Source organism: Salvia splendens, chromosome 6 (assembly GCF_004379255.2).
Source record: "Salvia splendens isolate huo1 chromosome 6, SspV2, whole genome shotgun sequence".
NCBI classification, from domain to species: Eukaryota; Viridiplantae; Streptophyta; class Magnoliopsida; order Lamiales; family Lamiaceae; genus Salvia; species Salvia splendens.
Window position 1 is genome coordinate 9,601,506 of NC_056037.1, and position 18,991 is coordinate 9,620,496.

Consider the following 18,991-nt stretch of genomic DNA (forward strand, 5'->3'; position numbering starts at 1 on the left):
ACCATATGTATTTTTGCTCTTATGTATATATTTGTTCCAGCGCAAAATAACTAGTACTACTATTTATTCACATATATATTTAGATTGTGATAATTGGGTGCACTTCTATATATTCCCTTTCATAAATTTCAAAAAAGAAAATTGCAAAATACTGACAATGATGTTAGGAAAATACTAACTAAAGAATTGTATTTGCTACCAAATTTTGTCATAGTTGTATTAACTTGTAGTATTAACTTGGAAGCAGAAAGTTAATACTAGTACAATATAAGCTTGCTTGGTAGAAAGAAAATTAAGCAATGTCAATGAATATCAGTAAAAAAAAATTCAACTATATATTATATACTATTAAAAGAAATCCTAATTAATAGAAAGAAAACAATCAAAGTTAATTACAGGAGTAGTAATATTTTTCGACAACTTTCCTTAATTCCTTCTATTTATTTTAATTAGGAATGCAAATAACTAGCAAAAACAAAGGGAACTTGCAACAATGAGGATTTCTTTTCAACCATGTCTACGTCACTGGTGTTAGCTAAGAGCATCCGCAATTGTGCGAATGTCATGCGCAGACACTCGACGGACTTTTCAAAAACACCTTCTGTCATGTCATAACACTGATCCATACAATAATTGGTAGAAGGAAAATAAATCAACGCCAAAGAACTGATCCAAGAATGTGTAACTAGGATTTTGTTAGGATTATCCATGGAATAGTGTTAATTTTTCATCATTTTAATATACTTAATTGCTGCCAATTTTTATAATTTTTAAAATATGGAAGAAATTTAAATTGGTCATATTTTGCTACAGCCGGTCAATAGATACACTTATCACGCGCTTATCTTATTCTCATGCACTGGTAAGGTAGCGTCACAATTTATTCCATAATGGTGAATAATATTGACCATATGCAAGTTGTCATAAAATATTCAAATGTGACTCAATTTCCAAGAATATAAACTTGAATGAATAATTCAATGATGGATGTGTATGACATTAAGTCTCCCCAAACTCATAAATGTAATCACATGATCCAAAACACAGTAGACCAAAGGCAAAGTCCATCAATTAATATACCTTAATATTTAATTTTATTCATCACATCACTACCTTTTTTATTTTTTATTTTACTTTTACTTTTACTTTTACTTACCATACAACCATTATTATATTGCATTTACTGGTTTACTATCTCTCCCTCTCTCCTCTCTCCTCTCTCCTCTCATCGCCTCTACTCTCCCTCTCACATATCTGTGTCTGAAGTTATTGCTGCCGGTGTTTTGCTGCTTTCATCAATAAATATATACCAAAACGGGCACTAGTGTATTGCAGCAAGAATTCAGCCTAGAAAAACAGTCAAGAATCAAGATCCTTCAGCTTTCTTCGGAAAAAAAAGGTGTGATTTTTCTCAAAAATCTTATGATTTTCCATTTCTTTTGGCTCTTCCTGTTGCTTCATTAGCTGATTCGGCCAAGTTATGTTTTTTAACGTTGTTTTGATGTGGCGGTGGTTGTCTTTCTCAAGATGTTTGATCCCTGAAATTTGTTAAATTTCCACTTAAGCTTTTGAAGATTCAAAATTGCGTTTGAGTTTCTGTTTACCCCATGATTCCACTGACTGTGTTGAAGGAATTTTAAGTATTATAGTGGAATTGGAAAAGTCAGAGATGTAGACATGCTTCATTTTGTTAATTCTTGTTTGATCAATATTTTATTTTTCTTCAAAATTATCAGTATAGTTAAAAAGAAAAAAAAAACAAGAAGAGGCAACTGCTTTAATCCATCAATTTCAATATGAATATACAATCAGAAGTTTCCACCAAATTGGATGTTGCTGCTGCAATTGGAATGTGTTTTCTAGATATCTTGAATCACCTTTGAGAAAGAGTCAAATCAGTTTGGTTGTTTGTATTGTTCACAAATTGTTTTCAATTTCATCTCATTGTACTAAATTAATTTTGCTGTAGGATATGTGAGATAAGCTTCAAGTAGATATGCCACTAAGAGGCAAGAGCCACTATTGTGATTCATATGTACTGTTACATCGCACATTGGATAATCCATTCGCGGTTAGTGTTTGTTTATTTCCAATGTTGAACACGGAGCGTCTTACACTCTCGAATGTTTAGAATTGTAGCATCTTCTCGTATGGAAAATGTAGCTTAATGTATGTTTAGAGTGCCGGTGCGGAGTCTTCATTTGATTGAGGGTTGGTGAGTGGAGGAGGGAATGTGGGAAATTTCATCAGAGCTGTTGAGATGAAAAGTTTGTGATGGCAGCAACTTTTATGTTCTTTGGCTTGCTTTACACGTTTTTTGTTGTACACTTTTAGCATGGAATGGAGTGTAGGAGTACAGTAGTTTCTTGAACTCTGCTGCTGTTGATTCTGATGCGAATGAGATCTCTGATGCAGATAGTAGGAGTTGATGCTGCTGAAGAATCTGATGGAGGACGCGCAGCTGAATTTCGACCAACCATTGTTATCCGTGAGGCGACACCCACCACCAACTTTGACCTCTCAGAAATGCGAAACCAGGAGAATTGACAGCTATTCTTATCAAGTCAGGCCTCAGCTTCCTACTTACAGATCAGAGCTGAAATCTGGTCCTATTACGAATCCCGGAGCTGTGCCATTTCTATGGGAGCATTCCCCTGGACAACCTAAGGAGGAGCAGAAACCACAAACTAGATGTTCTGGAAAGCCTCCCATCGCCCCAATGCTTCCTCCTGGGAGGCACCCGAAGGCTAGACAGCGCGATTCTCATGTTGTTTCTCGGAGAACTACTGGCATCAAGAGCCAAGCTGTTGATGCACCGTGTACTAGTGAAGAGAAGAAACAAGATGTTTCCGTTTCTTCTGACTCTCGGTCTTGTGATGAAAATGTGAAGAACATCGAGAGCAGCAAAGATACAGCAAAGGAGGAGGAGGGTTCTGACTCTGAGGATAGCAACGAAGCCTATGTTGATGCACAGGACACACTCTCGCGGACTGACTACTCTTCCTTGAATTGTAGCATGAGCGGCTTAAGTGGAGGAGAAGATCTAGATGTGAAACCTTCTGATCGATTCTTGACTGATCCACAAGATCGCGAGTTCATGATGGATAGGTTCTTACCTGCAGCGAAAGCAATGGCTTCAGAGACCCCTCATGCGCCCAAGAAGCAAGGCGTGCAAGTACAGCAGCAGCAGCAGCCGAAGAAAACAGCAAACCAATCTAGTAAGCCTTCACTTCGCTACGGCCCTAGTTTTGCGAAGAAGTATTCACATTACCACGAGAACGAGGAAGAAGAGAGTGATGATGAGTATGGTCAGCAAGCAAATATGCCTTCAGTGTGTGGTTTACTGCCTCGTTTTTGCTTGAAGAGTTCACTTGGTCGCTTAAGCCCTGTTCCTGCAATGAGCATGAGGACACGAGTGCCAGCATCTCCTGCTAATAGAGGACGTCCTAGATCTTCGTCGTCTGGTTCTTACTCTGAGACGGAGAATGAGGTAAACAAAGTTGAACACGATGAGGATAAGGTTTTTTCAGCATACAGTGATGCACCTATGCCATCACACGAACAGAAAGAAGGTCGTTCGGTTCACGAAGGAGATATACATAAAAGGGGTTTGAAAACCTTTGAGGAGTTCTTGCACGACTGTGGAAGCTCAGATCAGGCAAGTTCAATAGACCCCGTTGCAGAAAAAACAGTCTATGTGGATACAGTACATAAGGTGGAATCACCAAATTTGAGGCCGTTTTCTCCCAACTTGTTAGCAGAAGATTCGCCTCACGAAGATGTGAAGAAGTTGCATACTGTGGATGGAGATGCACAGTTCCTACCAAACGCTAAGTCTACTGCAAATCAAGGAAGGGAGAAGCCTCTAGATTTTGGAGAAAATCGAGATTTTAGCATGGATTCGACAAATAAAGATCACCTAGCAGTGACTTTGTACAACTCTAAACAGAATCAATCCGGACTCCCTGCTCCACCACCTCTGCCTAAATCCCCTTCTGATTCCTGGCTGTGGCGGACATTGCCTTCCATGAACACGAAGAACTCGCCACTGCGTCCATATTGTGGTGCAGCAGAGAACAACTGCTTCAAGGCACCTGCAAATGATATGAAGTGGGAAACTATTGTCAAGGCGACGAAGGTGCAGCGTCGTCACATGCATTACTCTGAGGTTTTTTTGGTTTTTGTTTTACATGATTTTGGATTTTTTTCAAGAACTGCATTCGTGGGTTTACGTTTGTTATCTGTTGTTTCAGGAGTCACTGACAACCATACCGGAAGCTTGAGAACGCCCTTCTGGAAGTTGTGTGGATGTCAAGACTCAACACGATAAGGGCACGGAAGCTTGAGAAACGCCTATGGAAGTTGTGGGGATGTCAAGACTCAACACGATAAGTGCATGGCACCGTATACTTATATTCTCTACTGTTAAAAATGTAGCTTTAATTTCCCATATTTGTCATGTAAATGCAGTCTAAATAAAACATAGTATTCTTGTGATAATTATACTGGTATATATAATGTGTACAAAGAAACTCGAGGTTAATTGCAAAATAAATGATGTAAACTTTTTCCCATATGTATTGCCCTAGTTGAATTCGTGTCATCGTGTTGTGTTTAGCTATATTAAACCATATCAAGCATTGTGATAAGATACTGTATCGTTTCTAAAATAACAATAATTACATACTAGAAGTTTCCCCTTCCCTACTTTCTCTATACTCGGGAGTATGAACAGAGCATAAATTTTTAATGACTACAGACTAAAGCACAAGAAAAGGAGATACAAATTACGAAAGTGACTACTTTGTACAACAAATATTTTTTCTGTCTTAAACATCCCATCATATAGTCAGAAAAGAAAAAAAAGAAAAAAAAGAAAAAAAAGAAAAAAAAGAAAAGAATCAAAACATCCATTGTTGCTTAGTTGTTTCCAAAACACAATCCCACCGCTCGCAGCAATGGGCATTTGCTCCTTCATGCAGTAGTTCTATCTAAACAGTTCCCCTGCTCTGCTTATATCAATCTTTTAGTATATCAAGTTTTCTCGTGATGATCTTGACTCGAGAAGAAAACCAGTACGTCCTCCGTGCACTTTTAAGACCATTGTTGCCTGACAGCTGAGCAGACAACATATAAGGTACGGTACGGTAGGTTGCTCACTTAATTGATGAAGTCATCTAGTTCTTACGTCATGCTTACAGACTGGACAGAATGCGGCACACTTCGTCAACCATGAACCTACACAACTCGAGTGGAAACCTGCAAATATAGCTTAAAACCATTAATACAGCCATGAGAAGCGTGAACCAAGGTAGGAGAAAGACAACGAAGATAATGTCTCTAAAAAATGAGACATTTTTTTTCAAAACAAAGTTGAGTTCCCTCTATTTTCTCCCCTTCTTCCAACTACTACAGAACTTTAGCATGTATGATACGAGCAGCAAATACAAGGGCAGTTAAATGATTTTGCAACAAAGTTGAGTTCCCTCTATTTTCTCCCCTTCCAACTACTACAGAACTTTAGCATTTATGATACGAGCAGCAAATACAAGGGCAGTTAAATGATTTTGTAACGGATAGAGCAAGAACTTACCATGCCGGCAAGGAAGAATTTTCAGGCTTTCCCCATGTTTGTAGTCCTCGAGACAGATTGTACATGTCTCTCCTATGGGGGCGGATAGATTCACGGAGCCAAATGTTATTCTAGGGAGCATATCCACAACACTATCATCGGCAGCAGTAGTTCGAGTCTCTTGATGATTCCTCCACTGATTGATCGTGAAGCAGATTGAAACCAGGAGACAGATTACAGCAAGGACTGAAATAAACGATATAACCAGCACCGTCCAGGCAGTTTCATCAACAAGTGAGATGATGCAGCATTCGCCTCCCACTCCTCGAGCATTCTCTCTGAGGGTCTCCCCTGCTGTGTTCGACACAAATACAGCATATATCCACAGTCCTTCATGGTTTCCCATCACTGTTTCACCAAGGGAACAAAACTAGAGTGAGCCTGAAATGGAGAAAGATGCATTTGCCCTTGCAAACCAGGCCCAGTAGGAAAAGAAAAGACAACCACCAGCGGAATAAATCACAAAGAAACATCAGACTGACAGAATAGAGAAAATCATTCAACTTACGACTATTGCATGCACAAACCACCATAAAGTCATTGCAAGATACTCTAATGGGATATTTTCTCTAAACCTTAAGGTTTAAACTTTAGAATATCTTATCACTATCAGCAAAGTATTAAATTGCTAGCTTGCTATGTGAGAGGTAACTGCAATGTTAACTACATTGTGTACATCAGAGGACAATGGAACATTCATCGAACACCACTTAGTTAGTTTTATCCATACTTATCAAAATAACATTGCTTTAACCATACGAAAGGACAAACTACACCTAAAATGCTATAAGCTTTTTATCCACAAACAAGAAGAGCTAACAACAAAAAAGCCTGTTTAACCTTCTTTTGTCGTGCGTAGAGATGGCCACTTTTTACTGAAGAGGATTTTTTTTTATTTAACATGGCTCAATGATAATTTATCAATAATATGGAGCCATGTACTCTTAAAGGGTGATAATATACATGATTTAGTATTTTTATCTTGATCACTGGGATTTTTCCATCCCACCTTTTTCAATAGGATATGGATACAGCAAGTTAGCTCAAACTGTAGAAACTCTCAAGGGCTTTAAAATATCCCAAAGTTCTAATCCACATAGTAATCTATTGATTGCCCTATATTGAATAACCGTCTTGTTTAAGTGTTTGGCAGTGTAGGCTGTTATAACTTATAAATAAGAACCAATTCCTACAATAACTTCAACGAGCAACGGAATTCCAGTTTCATAAGAGTTTAACTTCTTCAGCATGAAAATTCTCATAATAATAATAACTGACTTGAGATGAGGTTGTGGTTGAGCTTATCATCGTATATGATGGCGGCGTGGAACCCAGCTTCCTGCGCATTTCTGATCTTCTCGTCAAACGCGCAATTTCCCCTCACAATCAGAACAATATTCGCATTCTCATCACGGCCGTCTTCGACTTCATCGAGCAGCGGCGAGCAGGCGTCGAGTGGCTCAGCCACCCACAAGCCGCCGCAGATTGCGCTACCGTTCAGACCTGCAGCTGCAATCACAGATTCGAATTGGAAAAGGATGAAAAAATCGATAGCAGCAAAGAAATTAGAGAATCGATCAATTCGGAAGTAGAGTAGCTACTGAATCTGGCGGGAGTGTCCGGGAACGAAGTGGAGATGGAACTGAGCTGGACGATTGAGAGAATCGGATCGGTTAAGAAGCAGAGAAGAAGTGTGAAGATGAAGAATTTGCTCATTTGATAATCCGTTGTTGATGAATAAAAAAGGGGCTGTGCTGTTGATTTTGTTCTCCTGTTTTTATTCATGCAGAAAGTGGCCGCACCTTAACTACGTTTTTTACTTCCAACAAATTTTATACCATTACGATTTTGAAACTATGCTTTGTGCGGTGGTAAACGAGGTTCGTGGTGTGTGTATTTCTTGGGGAAGGATCAGATTAAATTAGATTAGATATCCTCTATACCACTTTGCTTTCGAAGTGTACAAAGCTAAAAATTGAAACTTTGGTTTTATACATAAACCAAAGTTCCACCAACTATGAGTTAATATCATTTGAAATACTTTTTACTATTTTCAAATTTTTTGGACGAAAATACCATCAATACCTTAAAGGGTGTATATTTTTAATAAATTTATCATATACTCATATTTTTTTATAAATATCTTTACAATATATTTTTAACAAATTTTCTAAATATAATTTGACCTTCAATATTATCATTTAATTTTGTAACATGCAAGAAAAAATCTTTATTCAATTTTTTATTATTAAAGAAACGTTCTTTATTCAATTTTTTAAAAAATTAATATAAAAAATTGAAGAAGCAATTTTACTTGCATGTCATAAAATTAAGTGATAATATTTAAGGTGAAATTATATTTAGAAAATTTGTCAAAAATATATTGTAAAGATATTTATAAAAAAAATATAAGTATATGATAAATTTATTAAAAATATATACACTTTAAGGTATTAAGGGTATTTTTGTCCAAAAAAACTTAGAAATAGTAAAAAGTACTTCAAATGATATTAATTTATAGTTGGTGGACTTCAAACGATATTTTCAAAATTCACGGACCTAAAATGATACTTTGACAAAGTTTGTGGACCAAAAAAGATGTTCCCTCATTCTTTAAATAATGCGATGATTTTTTCGTAAATCTTTGATGTAAATAACTGTTGATTTAAATGAGAAATCTAAAACACTGCTGAAAAGTAAAAAATCACTAGAATGTTGTTAACTAATTAGCAGTAAAAAGGTAAATTGAAAATTAAAAAGAAACTTTACTAAAACCCCATTCCCTTTGGCCTTTTCTCTGCGATTGCACCCCCAAAGAAAAAACCTCTTCACCCCCAAAAATGGCGGCCTTTAAACCCCTTCTCTCCCGCGGCTTCCGCCTCCATAATCCGCCGCCGCCTTGCCAAATCGCGACTCTCCTCCGCCGCCATTTCTCCTCCGAGCCCCAGCCGACCCCTCCCCCCGAACCACAACCTAGCTCCCAACCTATGGCAAACTTCCGAAATCCAATTCCTATTCAACCCGTATCCTATCCCGCCAAACCCCAAGCTCCACCGCCGGAGGAATCTCAGCCGGAATACATACCAGGAAGACCACTCCGTCACTCAGAAGGCCAGCAAGAGAGGGAAATGCCGAATGCGGAGAGGCGGTCGTGGAGCCGGGATGAAATGCGGTATATGAAGGATGGGCCGACGATTTCCCCTGTCTCCTACGCTGCCCGGGTTGCCCCGCTGCCTGAGGATCGGGAAAATGTGGGGGAGGAGGAGAAGGGGGGTAGGTTTGAGGAGATGGAGATCGAGAGGAGGAGGATTGATGAGTTTAGGAGGAGGGGAGGTTTGAGGTATGGTGGAATGGAGGTGAGGGAGGAGGTCAACTTGCCCTTTCCACAGTTTATTAGGGCGGATAATGCTGATAAGAAAACTGAGGAGAAGGCCAAGACGGTCTATGATGTCAAGGAGGCTATTCGCCTTGTAAAGGTCGGTTTTTACACCTTTTGTCGGTTTGTTTGCATGCTATGTTATATTGATTTGTTGAGCCACTTCAATTGATGTTTCAACCTGTGGCGTTTCATCATTTGACAAAGTTATGAATTTGATAGTGCTTTGTTAAAGAAGAATGTGATCTATTGTCTCTATGAGGAAAAAAATGGGAAGAAAATTTGATCATGATTTAGTTGGAGATATTTGATGCCCTTAATTTGTTTCGAGGATTATGATTGTTAGAAGAATTATTTGGTTTGGAGCTCCTAGTGTATAATGTTATTGTCGAATAATGTTTTGTGCTTCCATAGTTCATGTCATTAGAATGTAGCTATGAAGAATCAGTTTGAGTTTCATGTTCATGCTCTATAGTTGACAAGAAGCAGATGTTTAGAGCTACGTACACTGTTTTCTTTTCATTGGGTTGTTTCACATTGAGAAGACTGTTGATCCTAAATCTGAAAGTTAGCTAAATTATTTTGTACTATGTTAAGTTATGGAGGTTTTGTCTGTTTCATCATGGCCACATTGCCTGATATCTATGATTTTGAGGGTTGATGTAGTGTAAGTACCTTACATAACTGTTCACTGGTTAAAATAAGTCTCTCAAGTTTCTTTCAATCAACAAAATTTTATAAAAAGTTACTCCGGTCCAAATTAATTTTGCCAATCTTGTTAGACCTTGTATCTGATAAATTCATGTCTCCAATGTTTGAGTATGCGAAATAAGTTTCTTATTCCAGATTTTACATATTATAACTGTCAGTCTAATAAATCCTTTTCATATTTAGTATTCGTGCAAATATTCTTATTAAAATGTTTAAGAATTATATACAATGCTTAAAAAAATTTTCCTCTTTTCTTTTCCTTTCAATCTAGTTGTGCTAATTCTGATTTTGTGTGATACATTTTAACAATGGTACAGGCGAATGCTAGGAAAACGTTTGAAGAAACTTTAGAAGCACATGTAAGGATGACCCGCGACTTGGTTCGAACCGATTTGGTATGTGAGTCGCTCTTTTCCTGTATTTACTAGTTTCAAGGATGGTGGCACATGCAATCCATGGTCAAGATGCATGATGTTCAAGATCATCTTTTAGGTTTGGTACTTTTCAAAGTGCAAAGGGGAAAAGTTATTTGATAAACTTAAAAACATACTCCCTCCATCCCGTTAAATATGAAACATTTGCTTATCGGCACGATATTTTATGTAGTGTTGTTTTGTGAGTTAATGAAGAGAGAATAAAGTAAGAGAGAGAAAAAGTAGAGATGATGGTATTTCTATTTTAGGAAACGTTTCATTTGTAAAGGGACAACACAAAAAGGAAAACGTTTCATTTTTCATGGGACAGAGGGAGTATTATTTTGCTATTAATGATGTATATGTAAAACAGAATCTTGCTACTGTAACTATTGTTATGATGTCATCTGAAAATCTCCTTTTATATGTTGACACAAAAAGCATGGTTTAGTAGTCATATTCTAGTTCTATATGTAATAGAACATGATCTTTAAACTCCTTCTATTGTAAATTGCAGAAGCTGGATGGTTCAGTGCGCCTTCCACACGGTGCTGGCAAGGTACAACATATTCTATGTTCATTTGTCGTGTTCTTGCTTCTATAGTTCTTGTGTCTAATGAATTTGATCCAGACATATAGGGTGGCTGTATTTGCGGAAGGAGCATCTGCAGATGAAGCTCGAGAGGCTGGAGCTGATGTTGTCGGCGGCCCAGAGCTGGTGGAGAGTATTGTTGCTGGTGATTATAAGTTCTTTCTGATTCCTTATAAACATCTGCAATAAGCATGCAACCAGTCAGCACTTGACGCAGATTTACTGACATTATGGGCTATATCTCTGCTCTTAGTCCAAATATGATGCAGATCAACCCCCCCCCCCAAAAAAAAATTGATGATAAAGATGTGTACAATGAGATATAACAACAAAATTTTTATTAAGAAAATTGTTGTTTTGGTCCATTGAACTTTCCTGTAATCAGTCAAAATTTTGATGATTTAGTGTTGTTACCATTATGAAATGATGTTTTTATTTCAAAGTAGGTTACAATTGATGTTTTGGTTCATGCAGGAAAAACAAAAATGGATTTTGACAAGTGTATTGCTACCCCACCCATGATCAAGCATTTGAAAAAGGTATAGATTTTATATTTATAAAAAATGTTTTGTTAGCACCTACTATTATCTAAAGTCTGAATCTTGTTGTCATATAAATGTAGATAGCAAAATATCTGAAGAAATTAATGCCAGATACCAAGGTAAGTTCAATATGCATCTTGTCATTTTACGTGTAGCTGGTAATCAATCATGTCTCACAATGATCTTAAGTGCAGAAAGGTACTCTAACCAATGACATATCTCGGGCTGTCAAAGAGGCAAAGGAGAGTGTTCCTTTCGAGAAAGACAAAACTGCAATAGTACATGTGCCCCTGGGGAAGGTATAGTACTTTTTTCATCACTTTTACTCTTACAATTATATTCTTTTTCAACACATTTCTCCATATGATATCTCTAATTCTTCTTGTTGCTTATAACCTTCATTTTCAGGTTAAATTCCCAGAAAATAGTTTGAAAGAAAACATTGGAGCTTTTGTACATGCTCTTTTGCTCGCAAAGCCTGCGGGTTTAAAAAAGAGTGAGTTTGACTTCATGAGCATTTGGTATTTCATTTGTGGCTATTTTTGTCATGATATAATTGAGGAAGTTTTGGGCTTTAATTTGAATCGAAGATGTCCGTATACGCATGACTGAAAACTGATAAATCTCCAGAAACTTATAGTATTGTTCAAAAGGTGTGTAAATTAATTTTTTCCCTAATAAGTTGTCCTTGCACTTTTAATGCAGTGACTAAGTTCACATGGAAATAGTTTCATATTACACTGAATATAATTGTTTCTTGAGTGTGACTGAAAATGAGCCTCTTTAAGAACCTAGAGATAACTGATTTAGGTTGCATATATGTCATAATAAGGAGCATGTATTTTATGATACCTGAAAACCTCGACATCAGATAAACTTCTACTCATATTACTTCACACTCGAGCTTAGTGGTCTGAAACCGAAATGCAATAGACAGGCTTGTACTCAGCAAGTAAGACCTTGGCTTCTGCACCTGCATGGTTTTATGAGTAAAGATATGTCATACTTCTACTTGGGGAAAGGCCAGTTACAAGAATTAAAATTTGAATTTTACTCCTTATCTGATAGACAATGGCCTTGTTGCTAGTAGCCTTACTGTGATTAGAACTTAGAAGTCCATTTATGCAGTGAATCTTTAGCTAGTTCTGCTGTTCAGCTTTAGATTTGAAAGAATGCAATTGGTACGCGTTAAGAGGGCATATTATTCTTCATAGTTCTTAATCAAGTTTCGTGTCGCTGTGTTTGCAGGCTCCAAATTCGCTGGGTATGTAGACACCTTCCACATTGCCAGCACCGTAAGCCCACATTCTTATCTGCTTGCTATAAACATTTAATAATAACTAAAATTGTACTTATCACAAAATCTAAAAAATCATAGCGTGAAAAGCTTTACTTCAAATTCTTGGTGTTTGGATGGAGATTCTGAAACACGAGACTACTAACATGGGGCATGCCAAAGCTTAAAATAGTACTATTAGGTTCCTTACAATTTTGATCTGCCAAGAAAAAACTACTGAACCAAAGTAACATAATTGTTCATTCCAATTTTGATCGAACATCTTGGCGGAATGTGCAGATGGGTCGATCGTATCCCGTTTCAATTCAATCGTTGTCTATGGCTGCAGACCAGTTCAGCAAAACGCAAGTGAAGTGAGAAGAAGGTGCATGGATCCAAGTTAACCAAAGCTTTTGTTGTAGCTAAAGGCATTTTTGTTCTCTTTGTTCATCCTTGCATTGCAAGGTTAGGGTATAGAACGTTACACCAACTACTTGATTTACTGTTTGCCAAGTTTGACAGGCAAGTTTATGAATTGTCTATCAACTTTGAACATTTTCTTAGATTTTTATAAATTCGAAAATTAGAAATAAATAGCTTGGTATTACAGTATGTTGTTTTGTCAAGAATAGGGTACAAATTATTATTTAATCTCTTTGTTTTCTCTTGACTATTATTATTTAGAAAGTAATCAAGGATATTATTCTTCGGTATGAAAAGTAAGGTCTGTTACTAAGATATTAGCTTTTAAGTAACAAATTATTTCTATTTTTTAATATTAGCTGCCACAGTTAAGGATACATAATACATATTGATGCACTACTCGCACAATAATTAAGCTGCTCAATATTATGAAAATTTATATGGGTCCCTCGTCTCGTGGCTAGCTAGCGGTGTGACAATAATGATCAAAATTTCAAAGCTTTGAAAATTTCTCCTTAATGATTAATAATCCCTTTTATAATTTTCCTGTCACGGCATGCTATCTGCTTTAATCAAATTATTTAATCAAATTTGACAACTTTTGCGATTACATTATTGCAGTAATATTTGGACACATCCAAGTTGTTTGCGGTCTATGTAATTGAGCCCACTTAATTAATAAATAAAAATCTTTCATCCAATATAAGCACGGCCCCACACAACCATGGCTCTCCCCCCACCATTTTTGTCGTCTTGTGACATTTTCATAATTTTGATCTATTATTTGTGTATTATTTTCTGGTACATTAGAGCATCTCCAATGGCAGACGTCCGGTCGGACGTGCGCGATGGGCGACCGGGACGTCCGCCATTACAAGTACATCCAGTCGTATTTATACCTAACCAAAAAGTAGACTAGAAAGTATTTGCATTGTAGTATTATGTTTTAGTCGAGTCAAACGTATGACATAAGAATTTCTTAATGAATTTATATATTCTTGTTTGTGTTGGAAATGCGTGAATTTAGAAAAAAATTGTTTTTTTTTTGTCATGTTTTTTTTTGGGAAGCTTCAAATTTTGTGTTCTTTATAACCCCGAATAATTGTTCTAATTAACTTAAATCATTTTATAGAAATTTAAAGAAGTCTGACTAATTCATGTTAAACAATTAAAAGATGCCAAACTATTTTCGCGTTATTAAATTAATTTACTCTGGATTTTGACGACTGACCAATAATTTATACACAAACTGGGGCATGTGTTTGTTGAGTTGTTCACATTTCATAAAAAAGTATGTGTTCAAATACACATCATCAAGTCTTGTAGAATTATGAATCCTATTTGTATCCGTCATATCACAATAGTTAGTTAGAAAATATAAATCTAATTAATTAAACTCTAAATCATGTCAAAATTTGAAATAAATGGAATATTAATGTATGTATGTATGTATGTATCGCATATCCGTTCAAATTTCCAAAATTAAAATCAGCCAAGTGGATAAACACACATGTCTACAGTATAAGTCTCATTCAAATTAGGAAGAAAAAGAAAAAGCGATAAACATTAAATAACAATTGAAAGGTGGAGAGAGAGAGAGAGAGAAAAAGGAGAGAGAGAGAGATCACATGGCGTCGTTGCCGCTGGGGCCTGAGCAACATCACCATAATCCACCACCCGACCATCATTATCATCATAATAATGTTATTGACCAAGCTCCTCTTCATCCTCCCGCCGCCGTGAAGCTTCCTCCCGCCGCTACCCGTAATATGGACACCGACAAGGTATCAACGCTTCACTCTACCTCCAACGCTTCACTCTACCTCCACCACTCACCATTTTTTGTTGCTGTATGGATTCGAGAAACCCTAGCTAGCTCTATTTTCCAGCTCGATCTAGCTTAGTAGCTTCACTTCGTTCTCGATCTTCGCTTCTTAATCGGTCGGAGCAAGTGTTTCCGCGGCGATCTGACAGTTGCGATTTTTTTGCTTCTAGAATTCAGTGATTCAGCTGAGCTTAGTGTGTGAGAGAGAAGTTTTTTCCTTCTTGTGGTTTTGGCTTTTTTATTTGTCATAGTATTGAAAAATAGATGTTGAAATTGTCCTCTTTGGCTCTGTAGTTGGTGAGAAGTATCCACTCCGTCGATTTGATCTTTGTTTTATGCTTATGTATTTTTAAACAATGTAAATGCTAAATAATTGGTAATGGTGTGAACTTTAGGTTTTTGCGTTCTCGTTATACTCAATTTCGAAGGGAAACATATTCTGAAGTATTCGTTCCTCATTTCAACTTTAATTGCTTTTCTTTGACTGCGGATGAAGACTTAATCATGTGAGCTACATGTTGCTTGCTCTGGTTTCTGACGGCTTGTTTTACATAAGAATAATACTTAATTTTCTGTTTCTTTCCTTCTCAAGTTTTGTGGCATGTGATGCTTTCTTCAAAGCTATATTAGGTATCAGACAGTGCTTTTCTCGACTCTAAGATTAGCATATCTCTTTAGATCCTTGTCGGTTTTGCGTTCCTTATTCCTTTTTTCCCTGGGCACTTTATGATGCTCCAGTTCATTTATCTTTTTCCCCAATTAGTGCGGTCATAATTTGAGGTGGTACAAACAAATTTGGACGTTGCCTGTCGATATTTGTTTCTGTTGAAGTATTAAGACGCTGGCTTGGTTTGTGTTGCAGGAGATGGCAGGGCCAATGGTGGAGGGGAACGATCCACTCACCGGTCACATCATTTCCACTACTATTGGAGGGAAAAATGGCGAGCCCAAACGGGTAGGCGTTGAATCCTTTTTTTTGGAGATTTCATTTATTGCCGACCTTTTAACTATTAGGAAAGATTTAATGTCTTAAGAATAAATAACTCATGTTTCTTATCCTAGATACTATTTGGTACCGGATGGAACCACTAGTTGTTTGGTTTTGTGATGTTTCTAAGTAGTTTGTTACTTGCATCAATCATCCTTTAATGGGAATCAAGGAAACAACTGACTTTTGATGCTTTGTGCAGACAATTAGTTACATGGCAGAGCGTGTTGTGGGTACAGGATCATTTGGAATAGTTTTTCAGGTAAGTTTTTACATGACAAAAATATGTGGTCATGTTGAGGCATATTTGTAATCAAGTGCAGCTTTTTTTCTGCAGGCAAAATGCTTGGAAACTGGAGAAACAGTTGCCATTAAAAAGGTCCTGCAGGATAAGCGGTATAAAAATCGTGAACTGCAGTTAATGCGGCTGATGGATCATGCAAACGTGATTTCTCTTAAGCACTGTTTCTTTTCCACGACAACCAGAGATGAGCTTTTCCTTAATTTGGTCATGGATTATGTCCCTGAAACTATGTACAAGGTCCTAAAGCACTACACCAATTCTAATCAAAGGATGCCACTGATTTTTGTCAAACTGTATACCTATCAGGTATTGGTTTATCTCGTTTGTGTTTTGTCATTTCTCAGAAAACTTTTACTTTTCAGTTCTCTATAACCAAAATTTTTCAACATTTGTTTCAGTTATTTAGGGGGTTAGGATATATGCATTCAGTTGCTGGGGTATCCCACAGGGATATAAAGCCTCAAAATATATTGGTGAGCTGCTGTAGATTTCTTTTCCTTATATACTTGAATTCTTCATCATGTATGCTGTCCTTGATCAAGTTTACTTCTATGTTTGTATATGGAAGTGATAGTGTGCTTGTGTTTACATCGCAGGTTGATCCGCTAACTCACCAGGTCAAGATTTGTGATTTTGGAAGTGCTAAAGTTCTTGTAAGTCACTTAATTCTGTTGCTTGATCTTCAAACTGCTATATTCATAAAGTTTGCAGACTTCAATGGGTGGATGCATCTTATAATGTTATCTTGTTGGTTGTATGTGGCATGTGCTTGTTAAGTTGCAAAACGCCACATTTGGGTTTCAAAACTAACCAAAATATCTGAAAGATGGCACAAATGATGATCTTGTGTGGTTTTACAGGTATTCGGAGAGATGGGCTAAATCTTTAGATATAAGCCATACAAATAGAATTAGAAAATGCACTAGGAAGAAATTGTTCATTTGAATTAGATAGAAAGCACGAGTACAAACTTAGCTTAAGTTGACCACTATCTTCACCAAATGGAGAGTTGAATGTTCCCTCACAAAGCAAGATCATATTTTCTCATTCTGTTTACCGTGTGGTCCACATTTGTTTAGTAGGGAGATATTAGGTTGTTTTCTGGTCTTCTAACAAATGAGAGGTTGACATGACATATTTATATAATACATAACACACACACACACACACATATAAACATACACGAAGTTCATCCCCTTTTTGAGGATAACTAACTTACTGTTGGATGTGGTACTTTTATTGACATCAACATGCCTCGATTTATTGTTATGAATGTTATTTTCAATTTCATACGTTTTTAAGTTGTTGTTTCCATTAGTGCCATGAATTCCATCATCCTGATCCTGTAAGTTAATGATCAGGTCAAGGGAGAAGCCAATATATCCTACATTTGCTCTCGTTATTATCGTGCCCCTGAACTTATATTTGGTGCAACTGAGTATACATCATCAATTGATATCTGGTCTGCTGGTTGTGTCCTGGCTGAGCTTCTTTTGGGCCAGGTTTGTGTCATTGCTGTTGTGGTGTATAAGGAGCTTCAATATTTCTTCCTATGGTCTATTTACGGCAACTATACCATTCTCTTTTTCAGCCTCTCTTTCCAGGAGAAAATGCAGTGGATCAACTTGTAGAGATTATCAAGGTGTGTTTTACATCACTTATTACATTTGATGAATCATAAATAAGAGCAATGACATAGCTCTATACCTCCATCATACAATTTTCTCAAATAGGTACTTGGTACTCCAACCCGAGAAGAAATCCGATGCATGAATCCAAATTACACGGATTTCAGGTTCCCCCAGATTAAGGCCCATCCTTGGCACAAGGTATGTGTTTGTTGCTTTTAAGCTGTTTCTGGTATGGGCCAAAAGTTTCCTTTATAACTGATTGACAAATTATTTTTCCAGGTTTTCCATAAACGGATGCCTCCGGAGGCCATTGATCTTGCTTCTAGGCTACTACAGTACTCTCCAAATCTTCGATGCACAGCAGTAAGTTTGACTTTTATAGCGCCTCTGGATTCTAAATTCATAAGCCGAAAATCTTCAGTAATGTATTAAAGAATTTTATATTTCTCTGGTGCAGCTAGAAGCATGCGCCCATCCTTTCTTTGATGAGCTCCGGGAGCCCAATGCCCGCCTCCCAAATGGTCGCTCTTTTCCTCCTCTCTTCAACTTTAAACAGGAAGTATGTTTCCCTTTATCTTGTCTCGTCTTGTTTCTTTTCTTCTCCTTACTCTTCCTTCCCATTATTTCTTATTTAACCTTGTATTCTCTTGAATCCATAGTTGAATGGAGCTTCACCTGAATTGATGAACAAGTTGATACCAGAGCATATCAGGCGGCAAGCTGGTCTGAATTTTCCCGTTCCTAATCCTGTTGGGACGTGATCCAAATCAAATGAGACGGTATGTATGATCATTTGATGGATTGAGTAGCTAAATGGTCTCTTGGTGATGCTGTCAGGACTCAGGTCCTAAGTTGGTGGTTTTGAGGTCTGCCAGTAATATATACTGAATACATGCACATATTGACTACTTTGTCGGTGCGTCTAATGTTCGTTGTAGCTGAACAAGTTTCGTCTCTTCTGTACATCCATTTTGGTTTAAACCCAAGATTATGATATGTAGGAAGCAAATATGATTGTGTTGGTATTAGTCTTAGCAGCAGGATTTTAAGTTTATATCTGTATGTTTTCAGTTCCTGTTCTGTTTTTATCCCTCGACAACCTGTAACTTGTCAAATTCTTAAAAGCCTTATTTTGAAGCTATGTTTTTACTCTTTACATTTAAAGAAGCCATGGCTAGCTATAAATTCTAAAAACAGTTATTGAAGTTAAAACTATAGGAGATTCTCTAGTTTTATTGGTTCACCCTTATATGAATTGAAGCAACTTGGATCTTTGAC

The 18,991-nt window shown here is 37.0% G+C and overlaps 4 protein-coding genes across 7 annotated transcripts; 3 read left to right on the forward strand and 1 right to left on the reverse strand.

The window, feature by feature from the left end:
• The first annotated feature begins 1,174 nt into the window (after positions 1–1,174).
• On the forward strand, positions 1,175–4,574 carry LOC121807964. 4 transcript variants are annotated; one of them, XM_042208298.1, is made up of 4 exons: positions 1,175–1,399; positions 1,970–2,071; positions 2,416–4,168; positions 4,254–4,574. In XM_042208298.1, the coding sequence occupies exons 3-4, from the start codon at positions 2,429–2,431 to the stop codon at positions 4,281–4,283; spliced, it is 1,770 nt and encodes a 589-aa protein (XP_042064232.1). In that variant the 5' UTR covers positions 1,175–1,399; positions 1,970–2,071; positions 2,416–2,428; the 3' UTR covers positions 4,284–4,574. The 4 variants fall into 4 exon arrangements, with proteins under 4 accessions (XP_042064232.1, XP_042064235.1, XP_042064233.1 ...); XM_042208301.1 differs by having other exon boundaries at positions 2,416–4,138; XM_042208299.1 differs by lacking the exon at positions 1,970–2,071.
• A 72-nt stretch (positions 4,575–4,646) lies between these two features.
• LOC121807965 (receptor homology region, transmembrane domain- and RING domain-containing protein 1-like) lies at positions 4,647–7,439 on the reverse strand. Its single transcript, XM_042208302.1, has 5 exons — positions 7,234–7,439; positions 6,911–7,141; positions 5,594–5,980; positions 5,189–5,259; positions 4,647–5,117 (listed from the first exon to the last, which is right to left on the reverse strand). Exons 1-5 carry the CDS (start codon positions 7,415–7,417, stop codon positions 5,019–5,021), a joined length of 972 nt encoding a protein of 323 aa, XP_042064236.1. The 5' UTR covers positions 7,418–7,439; the 3' UTR covers positions 4,647–5,018.
• Positions 7,440–8,412: 973 nt separating this feature from the next.
• Positions 8,413–13,136, forward strand: LOC121809303 (50S ribosomal protein L1-like). The gene is made up of 10 exons (XM_042209864.1): positions 8,413–9,108; positions 10,037–10,114; positions 10,650–10,691; positions 10,764–10,869; positions 11,199–11,263; positions 11,347–11,385; positions 11,461–11,565; positions 11,675–11,762; positions 12,515–12,561; positions 12,843–13,136. The coding sequence occupies exons 1-10, from the start codon at positions 8,473–8,475 to the stop codon at positions 12,918–12,920; spliced, it is 1,284 nt and encodes a 427-aa protein (XP_042065798.1). The 5' UTR covers positions 8,413–8,472; the 3' UTR covers positions 12,921–13,136.
• Positions 13,137–14,522: 1,386 nt separating this feature from the next.
• LOC121807214 (shaggy-related protein kinase eta-like) lies at positions 14,523–18,869 on the forward strand. Its single transcript, XM_042207430.1, has 12 exons — positions 14,523–14,749; positions 15,653–15,745; positions 15,981–16,040; positions 16,116–16,388; positions 16,481–16,555; positions 16,679–16,735; positions 17,444–17,584; positions 17,674–17,724; positions 17,816–17,911; positions 17,993–18,076; positions 18,171–18,272; positions 18,373–18,869. Exons 1-12 carry the CDS (start codon positions 14,594–14,596, stop codon positions 18,472–18,474), a joined length of 1,290 nt encoding a protein of 429 aa, XP_042063364.1. The 5' UTR covers positions 14,523–14,593; the 3' UTR covers positions 18,475–18,869.
• The last annotated feature ends 122 nt before the right edge of the window (positions 18,870–18,991 follow it).

Coding starts and splice junctions, on each gene's coding strand:
- LOC121807964 (XM_042208298.1), top strand. CDS start 2,429: ATGCTGCTGAAGAATCTGATGGAGGACGCGCAGCTGAATTTCGACCAA. Junction 4,169..4,253: donor GTCACATGCATTACTCTGAG/GTTTTTTTGGTT, acceptor CTGTTGTTTCAG/GAGTCACTGACAACCATACC.
- LOC121807214 (XM_042207430.1), top strand. CDS start 14,594: ATGGCGTCGTTGCCGCTGGGGCCTGAGCAACATCACCATAATCCACCA. Junction 16,041..16,115: donor CATTTGGAATAGTTTTTCAG/GTAAGTTTTTAC, acceptor TTTTTTCTGCAG/GCAAAATGCTTGGAAACTGG. Junction 16,736..17,443: donor TTGGAAGTGCTAAAGTTCTT/GTAAGTCACTTA, acceptor GTTAATGATCAG/GTCAAGGGAGAAGCCAATAT.
- LOC121807965 (XM_042208302.1), bottom strand. CDS start 7,417: ATGAATAAAAACAGGAGAACAAAATCAACAGCACAGCCCCTTTTTTAT. Junction 7,142..7,233: donor GGACACTCCCGCCAGATTCA/GTAGCTACTCTA, acceptor CTGTGATTGCAG/CTGCAGGTCTGAACGGTAGC. Junction 5,981..6,910: donor CAACCACAACCTCATCTCAA/GTCAGTTATTAT, acceptor TTGGTGAAACAG/TGATGGGAAACCATGAAGGA.
- LOC121809303 (XM_042209864.1), top strand. CDS start 8,473: ATGGCGGCCTTTAAACCCCTTCTCTCCCGCGGCTTCCGCCTCCATAAT. Junction 10,115..10,649: donor ACTTGGTTCGAACCGATTTG/GTATGTGAGTCG, acceptor TGTAAATTGCAG/AAGCTGGATGGTTCAGTGCG. Junction 12,562..12,842: donor CCTTCCACATTGCCAGCACC/GTAAGCCCACAT, acceptor CGGAATGTGCAG/ATGGGTCGATCGTATCCCGT.